Source organism: Labeo rohita, chromosome 10 (genome assembly GCF_022985175.1).
Source record: "Labeo rohita strain BAU-BD-2019 chromosome 10, IGBB_LRoh.1.0, whole genome shotgun sequence".
In the NCBI taxonomy this organism is placed as follows: Eukaryota; Metazoa; Chordata; class Actinopteri; order Cypriniformes; family Cyprinidae; genus Labeo; species Labeo rohita.
In genome coordinates this window covers 17,030,762-17,042,497 of record NC_066878.1, presented here as the reverse complement: position 1 = coordinate 17,042,497, position 11,736 = coordinate 17,030,762, and the positions used below count along the sequence as shown (strand labels likewise).

Genomic DNA, 11,736 nt, shown 5'->3' with positions numbered 1-11,736 from the left:
ATAAATTTAATTTAAACAATAGGTCTACATAATATTCACATATATTTGCTGTTCATAGGGGATGTACTGTACCTACAGTTACAGCATGAAATATTATTTAAACCTATTACTATTAACATTTTTAAATAACATTTTTTTATTTTATCTCACAATTCTGATTTTTGTTTCTCACAAATGCAAGTTTATATCTCCTAATTCAGACTTTATAACTCGATTTAACAAAACTAGTGAGTTTGTTCATTCTGAGGGAAAAAGCAGTAGTGTAGGATATAAACTCTGAGCCGAGGGGAAAAGAGAAAATGACGAGTTGTTTTTCCTCTAGAGTTGTGGGATATAATCTCGGAATTGCGAAAATAAAGTCAGAATTTTTAAATATAAAATCAAATTTACCTTTTTTATTCTTTTATTCCATGGCTCCATAGACTGCCACTTGAACCTTAAAAATGCATCCCTGTTTCGGTTCTGTAAGACTATCCCACTATCTAACATCAATTTTGTTGAATAACATTGCTTATGGCTGGGTGACAAGCTGTTGTAATATTGTGAATAACATTTTGAAAATGACAAATGAACAATATAATCTATACTCTTTTTAAATCTAAGTATTTTGTGCCATATGCTTGTAATTCTCTAGCTGTAAAGGCGATCTTCTCTGGGTTTTCTGCAACCATGCTGTGCACGCATCCCAAATGTTTACAAACATAGTCTATACATGAACGTTTGGACCTCTTGGACCTCCTAAAGGACACTCCTATTACCGAGCAGATAGCACTAGGGACAGGGGGGACATGACCCCCCCCAGATTTATAGTGACCCAATCCGTCCCCCTCACTGTCCCTGCCACAGCTCCTTAATTATTGCCGCCACTGCTTCAGAATCAGTCGCAGACTGACCAAAGCTCTAGACTCATTTTTTCTAGGGTCGCTCATTTGCAGCTAAAGCTGGGCTCACACTACAGGATTTTTTAAATCCTAACCGATTATGAAATCTGGTTGCAGCGCACACATAAGGAGAATCTTTGCAGATTAAACATGCACAAACTACAAGATTTGAAAATTGTGGCACATCACACACTACAAGATATTATTTTATTTTTCCACAAGAATATCTGTTCACCTTCTCTGTTTAAGAAACTTTTTTTTTTTTAACTTTACTTTAGCTTGAAAACCAAATTACTCCATCCGCCATCATTTCCTTAATATTCGCATCATACTTGGGCATTAGTTAAAGCCCAAATTATCCAAAATAATAAGAGATAAAGAGATGACTAGAGAGGAGGGCATTGGTGTAGTGGAAAGAGCATTAGGAGAAACTGTGAGAAGACATACCCTAATTGACCATGTAAAAAAAATCTTTGCCTGTTCTTCAGTGGTGGCCAAAATTATTAGAACACTAGTATTTTCACCAGCTAAAAAAGTCACACACACACACACACATATATATATATATATATATATGTATATATATATACATGTGATACCAAAACTGGGTTTTGTTAAATTATTGTGAAGTTTTGAAAGAAGTGTTTCCTTTTGCAAACCCTGGTGAAAAAAACAGCATATGCTGGTTAGGTATGTTTTGATGCTGATTTAAGATGGTCATTTGCTGGTTTATGCTGGTCCTTGTCCAGCAACATGACCAGCAAAAACCAGCATATTTGCATATGGGCCCAGTTGCTACACCACTGATCATAGCCATGCCAATATACAGCCATATTTCACGTCTGCTTGTGTGATATTGCTCATATATTACATTCCCATGTATTTGTGCAAATTTCTGTTATCTTTGTTATCAAACCTGATGGAACACTCAACTTGTTTGGTCATATTTCAGAGACATGAGAAAAGTCAACAGAGAAACTGTTGAGGAAGCAGAGATCTTGAAAAACATGTATTCCTGGTGCTCATTTGATTATATAAATTCTAGAATGTCTAGTCAGTTCCACCCAGGCTTATCAGGAAACAAATTTTGGCTATATAAGCTATCGCTCAACAGCATTTACACACGCAGTGATTGCAATTTCTAGTACCAGGATCTCAAGCGAGGAAAATCCACACTGACTGCTGAATCCTCATCTAACAAGAGAAGGTTGTCTTTACTTAATCACTTTCAGTGTGATATTGATCATGTTTTATCCATACTTCACTAATGTAAATGAGTTTTGGTTATGAACAGGTTAAAAGCAACAAACTGTGTCGTGGAGCAATGAGGGTTTTTCAGAGCATCCTGCTGCTCTTTTGCTGCCAGTTCCTTCATGCTCTGGGTGAATAATGTCTTTATATTTTTGCTAGCGTGATGTTTTTTTTTATCAAAAACCAAAAAAAAAAAATCATATTGATTCATATTTAAAAGTCTGTGTTTTTGCAATCACTGATTATTTTGCACTGTTATCACAGATTTACACTGTACCGTGGTGTGCGGTAACCTGAAGCAGATAGATGCTGGATCTGGTTCAGTGGTTGGTGTGAACAGTTTTAATGAAGTGTTTGTCCTGATTGATAACATCTTCACAAAGATCAGCGGGTCTCTAACGCACTTCAGTGTTGGTCCTGCTGGTCAGCTGGGGGTGGATTCAGCAAACAGAATCTTCAAGTATCAGAGTGGTTCCTTTAGTCAGCTTCCAGGTATAGAGTTACAGAGAGCAAAATTAAGAAAAGACAAGTTTGACCAGCCAATTGTTTAATTTTAAAATAGACAAAGTCCCAAAGACATCATGAACTGATGAACTGACATCATTAAACTGATTCATGTTTCATCCAACCTGTTGATTTTATTTGTAGGGCTTCTCAAACAGGTTGATGCTGGAGGTGATCAGATCATTGCAGGTGTCAATATGAATGATGAAATATTCTGTTTAAATATGGATGATAACAACAAATGGCCATCCAGCACTCCTTGGGTTCATCTTAACGGAGGTCTGAAGTATTACAGCTGTGGCACATACAGCTGTTGGGGAGTGAACAGCAATGACCAAATCTTCATCATGAAGGTAATGACACAATGTTAAATACAAGGGATTGGTATATGAGTTCAATACACCAGTTTAAAAGTACAATAATAATGCAAGGGCTTAAAGTTTTTAACAAAATTGAAGAAATAAGACACTGTGGTGAAAGCAGCAAAAACAGTTTCCTGATGTCTCTTTTGGTCTTGTACAGGATGTGTCTAATAATGCCTGTTCTGGGTCTGGTGACTGGCAGCATATTCCTGGGGCTCTGTCCATGATTGAAGTAGCAACTGATGGCAGTGTCTTTGGTGTCAACCATGATGGGATGTTATTCCAAAGGTGAGCTGAACAGTTAGAATATTACAATTTGTATGAACAAAAGTGATGAATTCATCAAGAATGATTTTCTGATCAAATCAAACACTGCATTTTCATTGTTATCTATCGCAGAACTGGGGTCACTCGCTCCAACCCCACTGGCACAGACTGGCAAGGGATGGTTGCCTGTCCCAATGGCCACATGCATGTGAGCTTTGACCTGGGAGTGCTGTGGGTCGTGTGTGTTGACGGCTCAATCCATAAATGCTCTTTATAATCTGTCGCTGCAACAACAGAGGAGCTCAATCTTTAACATAAACCTCAAAATAATCAGTCATTATTAACAGAATACTAAAAGCTTGATTATACTTTCTTTTCTTCTCTTTTTCTTGCTGTTGCACCAATAAAGCATTATGAAAGCATGATAGATCATCAGTGTTGTGTTTCTTTTGTTTATCATTTGATTCAGTATAGTTTGCAAACTGTGGAGCAGTTTCAGGATATATGCAGCACAACCATGGATAAAAATCTCATTTAAACTGCCTATGTTGTAATTCGAATGTCTGATTAGAAGATTAGTACATGTTTGTGTATCTATTTGGGCACTTTGTTGTCTCTTAGCAGACTGCGTTAAAAGTAATGCACTGATATCCAAAACCAAAAAAAGGGGGGATTAAATTAAGGTAAAATTATTGTGCATCTCTCTCAGCCTTTCTCAGACGAGCACCAAAAAAAAAAAAAAAAAAAAAAATCTAACCAAAATAAATAATAATAATAATAACAATCATAATAATAAAACTAAATAAAATGACCACTTACTAAAAATACATAGTAAAAGTCATGGAAAATTACTGCTTCACTACATCATCCTATGCCTTGAAATGGAGACATTCTGTCAGCTTTTGTTCTGCCTCTGGATATACAGGTGTAGTGGAAAAGTTCATTTATTTTAGTAATTCAACTCAAATTGTGAAACCTGTGTATTAAATAAATTCAGTGTACACAGACAGAATTAGTTTAAGTCTTTGGTTCTTTTAATTGTGATGATTTTGGCTCACACTTAACAAAAACACACCAATCTCAACAAATTAGAATACTTCATAAGGCCAATACAGTTTTTAGTTAGTTTTAATTTTTTTTTCCTAATTTTTTTAGGAAGACATTTTTTGTGAATTGTTGGCCTTCTGGAAAGTCAAAAGCCAAATCCTGCTGGACAATGAAATCAGCTTGACATCAGAATGACAGAATGACAGTGCTTCCGGCTTTGCTACTGTTCGGACGCTTTTGCTTACTGCTCCACGCTTTCCTCCCTGTATATATACATTTCTCAGACTTTTCTAAGATTTTAACCTCAGCAGATCAGCACAGTGCTCAAACAACACTTTTTTGGCACAAACACTAAATTAAAAACTTTTCGTAACTGGAATAATACTACGAAAAAGGAGACCCTTTGCCTCCCACTGCCAGCAGTTTACATTCCGGAGACGGGAAAACACAGCTGCCTACTTTCAACAGACGAGAAAGAAAATGCCTCTTCAGCCTCTTCGGAAATCTACTTGCTGCACAAACTGCCACAGACTTCTACAAAGGATTGTGGTTCTTGAAACAAAGTTACTTGCTGGACTTCCAAAACAGGCGGATCACTCAGCAGACCATCGTCACGGACCCCCTCAGCATACAGCCGGTGAGTCCTGTCAACCTAGTGAATCTCAACAGTTTATAAGTGTAGAGGAACAAGCCGAAACTGATCGACACACTAATCGATGGCACAAACAGGGAGCGAGACCTAAAGGCACTCGAGACATCAGATTGTCAGATTGTCAGAGTGTCTCGTATTGCTGCGGTAGCATCCTCTACCCCAGATATGGCTATGACAAGGCTTGCAAAAACTGGTATTTTACCACCTCCTATACAGCTTGAGAACAGATTTGAAGCACTAATGAATGTGGGTGAGGAATCCCCAAATGTGACTGAACATGGATCGTGTGAGCCAGCAGCTACCCATGACCTCTGGTGGAGACGCAGCTTTCTAACACTAGCCACTACGTTGCACCCGAAAATTCTTTGGTAATCATCAGATTGTGTGATACTGTTCACACAGTCAAGGCATCCAGTGCCAGAAGTGGCTTAGCAACCACCATGTTTGACTGTAGGGACTGTGTTCTTTTCTTTGAAGGCCTCATTTCTTTTTCTGTAAACAGTGTCATGATGTCCTTTATCAAAAAGATCTACTTTTGTCTCATCTGTCCACAGTACGTTCTCCTAGAAGGATTGTGGTTTTGTCTCATAAGTTTTGGCAAACTCCAGTCTTACTTGTGTCCTCCTGGGTCTCCTACCATTGCGTATGACCTGACACCTGTGTCTGCAGATCAACTTGAATTTGTTTGTAAGTTAATCGGGGTTCTTTTTTCCACCATTACGTCATTGTAATTTTTCATTAAATTTGCCAGGGAGGTTAGCTACAGTGCCATGGATTGTAAACCTCTTGATGATATTGCACACAGTGGACACAGGAACATTAAGATCTCTAGAGATGGACTTGTAGCCTTGAGATTATCCATGTTTTTCCACATTTTTTCTCTCAAATCCTCAGACAACTCTTTACACTTCTTTCTCTTCTCCATGCTCAGTGTGACAAACAACACAAAGATTGAGTCAACTTCTGTCCATTTTAACTGGTTGCAAGTGTGATTACTATATTGCCCACACCTGTTACTTGTCACAGGTGTGTCTAAATACAAATTACAGGAGCATCACATGCTTGAAAAGCAATTGTTTCTTACAATTTTGACGAGGTGCCAATAAATTTGTCCACTCCATTTTTGAGTTCTGTGTGAAATTTTACCAAGTTTGACTTTTCTTCTCTGTTTTTTTTTTTATTGCAGTGCAAACAAAAACAATAAGCACATGAAGACCAAAACATTTGCAATTGGAACAGTTTTCTGAGAGAAGTGTTGCATTTTCTGACAGAATTGCAAGGGTGCCAATATTTTTGGCCATGACTGTATATCAGTGGAAAGCTTATTTATTCAGCTTTCATGATGTATAAATCTCAGTTTTAAAAAAAAAATTTACCCTTATGACTGGTTTTGTGGTCCAGTGTCACATTTGGTCCCCATTTGATCCCCCCCCATTTGGTGTCATATTTTAGAGAATGAGATAAGTCAACAGAGAAATTAAGGAAGCAGAGATTCAGAAAAACAATTTCCTGATCCTCATATAATTTTTATAATGCCTTGTAAAATTACCCCCAGTCTAATGCGGAAACATTTTTCAGCTACTGTATATAAACTCTCCCATAAGAGCATTTACACACAGACTGAATGCAAGTTTCTAGTACCTGCATCTCAGAAGAGGAGAATCCACACTGATTGCTGAATCCTCATCTAGCAAGAAAAGTCTTTATTGTCTTTATTTACTGTCACTGTGATAATGAACATGATTTATCCATACTTCACTTATTTAAAAATTAATTAAAAATTATTTGTGGTTATGAACAGGTTAAAAGCACATGGTTAAAAGCACATGGAGCAATGGTTTATCAGAGCATCCTGCTACTCTTCAGCTGCCATTTCCTTCATACTCTGGGTAAACAATGTGTTTGTATTTTTGTTTATGTGATGTATTTTTTTTAAATAATAATAATAATAAATCATATATAAAAGTCTCTGTATTTGTAATCACTTATTATTTTGTACCATGTTATCACAGCTTTACACTGTACTGTAATGAGTGGTAACCTGAAGCAGATAGATGCTGGATCAGGCTCAGTGGTTGGAGTTAACAGTCTAAATGAAGTATTTGTCCTGATTGATAATGTCTTCACAAAGATCAGTGGGTCTCTGACGCACGTCAGTGTTGGTCCTGCTGGTTGGCTGGGGGTGGATTCAGCAAACAACATCTTCAAGTTTCAGAGCGGTTCCGTCATTCAGTTTCCAGGTGAAGAGTTACAGAGAGCAAAATTAAGAAAAGAGTTTAACCAGTCAATTTACATGTATAAAAATACACTAAAAATGATTTTATGATACTGTTCACTTTATTTAACCAATTCATTTTGATTTAACACCATCATTATATTAGGTTTCTCATTCAAAAAAGTGACTTATGTCACTTGTTTGAATGTGTTAGTGTGTTAGTGAGTTATGCTTTGGTTCAGCTAAATGTTTTAGTTTGAAAGAACGTGTCAATTAAGTAGGTCAAAATAGCATTTGTTTCTTGTTCAGTTTACTTAAATCAAGTTAACCCAGCACAGTTATTTTCAACCATTACTTAATTAGTTTGAGTTGAGATACATGAATGATTTCAGTTGTGTTAAAATATCATTATAGAATTTAGGAACAGAATTTCCACTTCCCATCATGCTTTGCAAGTGTCTGGAAAGGGAGATTAAATGTTGAAACAAAATGTTATTTTGTGCTTCTTTTATCAAGATGATACAATTGAGAGACATGTCAATGTTTATGTGCTCTTCTATGTTTGTATTTAAAAGAGTTTCTGGTATGTTAATGTAACAACCATCTTCTGTTTAACTCCTAACAATAAAAGCCATATTTAGCTTGTTAGTATGCATTATAAATGGCACCTGCAAAAAAATAATGAATATGGCTGTTTAAGTTTACTCGATTCAGTTTAGTTAATCATACATTAGTTATTAAGTAGAGATAACATGTTTCTGTTATGTGCAACCACTGTCCATAACTGAATTAAGTTTTTTTGTTTGTTTGTTTGTTTTTAAGTGATAGACAAAGTCAGAAAAACATCCTCTTGTTATGGTTTTTATTAAAGTGACTAATCTTTCCTCCAACCTGTTGATTTTATTTGTAGGGCTTCTCAAACAAGTGGATGCTGGAGGTGATCAGATCATTGCAGGTGTCAATATGAATGATGACATATTCTGTTTAAATATGGATGTTAACAACAAATGGCCATCCAGCACTACTCCGTGGGTTTCAATGAATGGAAAGTTGAAGTATTACAGCTGTGGTCCGTACAGCTGTTGGGGAGTGAACAGCTATGACCAAATCTGGATGATGAGGGTAATGTCACAATGTTAAATACAAGAGCTTGAGAAAAAGTTCAATACATCAGGTTTTTGAAAAAACATCCGTAAAGTAGATGCAAGGGTTAGATTTTCTGACATAACTGAAGAAATAAAGACACTAGGATGAAAGCAGCAAAATCAGACTGTACAATGACTTGACTGGTTTGTGTCTCTTTTCTGTCTTGTGCAGGATGTTTCTAATAAAGCCTGTTCTGGGTCTGGTAGCTTTCAGAATATTCCTGGACAACTGGCCATGATTGAAGTAGCAACTGATGGCAGTGTTTTTGGTGTCAGCTCTCAAGGGATGTTATTCCAAAGGTGAGCTGAACAGTCATAATAATGCAGTTTGCATGAACAAAAAAGAAAGGAATTCATCAAGCACATTTTTAAAATGTAAACCAAACACTGCATTCAAGAAACCATCATTATTGTTATTGCAGAATTGGCGTCACTCGCTCCAACCCCGCTGGCACAGACTGGATCTCAATTGTCGCCTGTCCCAGTGACCACAAGCATGTGAGTTTTGACCTGGGGTGCATTTTCCATACAACGACGTAACTCGCTGATTAACCTCCATAGTACGATGTGTTGTTGTGGAAACAAACTAGCTAGTCACGTCTGTTTCCCCAACACAGTCGCATCTCCATTGTTTGAACCACTCCATTGTTTGAATAACTTCTGCTATTTAACTGATTAGAGATCTCTAAAATGCAGCTATATTGAACATGGCACCTGATGACTAATTTACTATTTTTATTCCCTGTCATTTCGCTTTATTTGATGTTTGATTCATGGCGGGTTCCCTCTTACATCATACTTTAGAATTTTAAAACATGTTTGTCTATCTATTAATCAAGTGTAAAGTCTGCAATAAGATCTCTTGATAGCTGACTGTACTATGACTGAATGGTTTGTGTCTCTTTCGGTCTCATGCAGGATTTGTCTAATAAAGCCAATTCTGGGTCTGGCAGCTCTCTGAATATTCCTGGATCTCTGGCTATGATTGAAGTAGCAACTGATGGCAGTGTCTTTGGTGTCAACCCTCTAGGGATGTTATTCCAAAAGTGAGCTGAACAGTCATAATATTACAAGTTGCATGAACAATTCATGAAACACATTTTTTTTTTTTATATAAACCAAACACTGCATTCAAGAAACCATCATTATTATCTATTGCAGAATTGGTGTCACTCACTCCAACCCCGCTGGCACAGACTGGCAGTTGATGACTGCTTATCCCAACTGCCACAAGCATGTGAGCTTTGACCTGGGAGTGCTGTGGGTCGTGTGTATCGATGGTTCCATTCGTAAATGTACTTTATAGTCTGTAATATAAACATAGAGGAGCTCAATGATTAACAAGCCTCAATCAGTCATTATTAACAGAAAAGCTTGATTATACTTTCTTTTCTTGCTGTTGAACCAATGAAATATTATGAAAACATTTATCTCATCAGTGTTGTGTTTCTTTTGTGTATTATTTGGTTCTGTATAAACAGAGATGGCAAAAGTACACACATCTTTCACTCAAGCAGAAGTACAGATACTCATGTTTAAAAATACTCTGGTAAAAGTAAAATTTTTTCTACTTAAGTTAAAGTAAAGAAGTATGGGCTCAAACATGTACTTAAGTAAAAAGTACCCAATACTACTACTTGTTTTAGTGTCAAGCTGGTAACTGGACCTTACATCATATTGACACATTAATACAAAATAACTTACATTTAAAATTTGTTAGCTAATGAATGTATCAAGGCTGAACAACCACCATGTAGAACAGGGACAAAATTTTAGGCCTGGAAATCTCACTTATCCAGGCCATCCCATACACCCACAACAAATTCTGAAACCACAGACAACCCTATTTTTATATATATATATATATATATTTTTTTTTTTTTTTTTTGGCCATCACATTTAAATAAATGTTTAAAACCTTAGGCTAGGGCCGTGCAAAATAAGAAAAACGCTCTCTCTTGAACTGCACCTTCTCTTCCATTTTCCTTTTCAGTCTCTCCATTTTCCATGATATCTCTCTGCATCTCACTTTGTGTGTGTTTGCTTTTTCACTAATTTTCTTGTACCTGTCACTTTTCCCATCAGCCATTTGCTGTTATGAGCAGAACTGTCTCCACCTTGTTGCAAAACAACCACATCATTATATTCTATTTGCAGTATGAATTTTATTTAAGTTCAGTTTAAAGTATCACATTATAACAAGGTGTTGTTGTTTTATCTCAAAATGGCTTAAATACTATATATTTAAGAAAACTTTTCTAAATTGCCTAAATGTCAAAATGAGTACAATAATGATTACATCATGACAATACCTTTACAGAAAAATCCTAATACTGAACATGTTATTGCATTATCATGAGTCATATTTTTCTCTTACCAAAATTAACCATGGTTTGTTACAGTAAAAGTACAGTAACCATGTTTTTCTTTTTTTCTTTCTTTTTTTTTTTTTTTTGTGTTGTTTTTGGCAGACTGATTACAGTCTGTTTTCATTTAACTACAACCATAGTTTTACTACACATCTCATGGTTAGACTATGGTTAATGTGGTTACCATGGTATAACTAGTATATAACTAGTAACCATGGATTTTGGTTTTAATTTTCGTAAGGGTTATGTCGTTATCTGCCCTAGCTCCCTCTGAACGTATTACAAAACGATGTGTTATAACATTTGTTTGCTAAATTACTACTGTAAGTTTACAGTAGATAATGATGTTCTTTAGCATAGAGTATTTTGAGTGATCATAGTAATTTAGTTTAGTTTCGATTACAGTACTACTGCTGTAGTTTTGTCTTTGTTTACTTAGTTAAGCATTAAACTGCTAGCAACTTTTAGCAGCCTGTTTACAGATGAAACTGACCTGCACTTGAAGTCCTGAACAGTGTTGGGTGTAACGCGTTACAAAGTAACGCGTTACTGTAATAATATTACTTTTTTCAGTAACTAGTAGTGTAAGGCATTACTCGTCTGAAAATGGTAATATTATTACAGTTTTCCCGAGCTAGTTACTTGCGTTACATTTGCCAGTAGCACCTTCATCACACACAAGGCACACAACACAGAGAACAGAAGGGAAGGGGAGGGGGCGTGAATGGAACAGTGATTGGTCTGGGTTTGGCACGAGGTATCATTTACCATCACCGATTGGTCGACACCCGGCAGCCGGCAGCAGAGCGGCACCCGCCAGCAGAGCGGCACCCGCAAAGACAGATGGGGAAAAATGGAAGCGTCAACAACGGCAAGCTCTTTTTCAGAGGAAGGTTCCCAGTAGCGCTGCACAATTAATCGTATCGCAATCGCGATGTCAGCCTGTGTGATTATATTAAATAAGTTTGGACTTGAGAACACCTACTTTTTTTTTTTTTGTTTTGGATTTGGATTTGAGATTACTGACACTGACCAGAGAGAGG

At 36.6% G+C, this 11,736-nt stretch overlaps 2 protein-coding genes across 2 annotated transcripts; both read left to right on the top strand.

The window, feature by feature from the left end:
- The first annotated feature begins 1,960 nt into the window (after positions 1 to 1,960).
- Positions 1,961 to 3,679, top strand: LOC127172248 (fish-egg lectin-like). Its single transcript, XM_051121480.1, has 6 exons — positions 1,961 to 2,088; positions 2,176 to 2,263; positions 2,397 to 2,624; positions 2,781 to 2,989; positions 3,159 to 3,286; positions 3,398 to 3,679. The coding sequence occupies exons 2-6, from the start codon at positions 2,206 to 2,208 to the stop codon at positions 3,540 to 3,542; spliced, it is 768 nt and encodes a 255-aa protein (XP_050977437.1). The 5' UTR covers positions 1,961 to 2,088; positions 2,176 to 2,205; the 3' UTR covers positions 3,543 to 3,679.
- Positions 3,680 to 4,792: 1,113 nt separating this feature from the next.
- On the top strand, positions 4,793 to 9,630 carry LOC127172435 (fish-egg lectin-like). Its single transcript, XM_051121699.1, has 7 exons — positions 4,793 to 4,990; positions 6,766 to 6,853; positions 6,977 to 7,204; positions 8,090 to 8,301; positions 8,497 to 8,624; positions 8,747 to 8,841; positions 9,581 to 9,630. Exons 1-7 carry the CDS (start codon positions 4,793 to 4,795, stop codon positions 9,628 to 9,630), a joined length of 999 nt encoding a protein of 332 aa, XP_050977656.1.
- Positions 9,631 to 11,736: the final 2,106 nt, after the last annotated feature.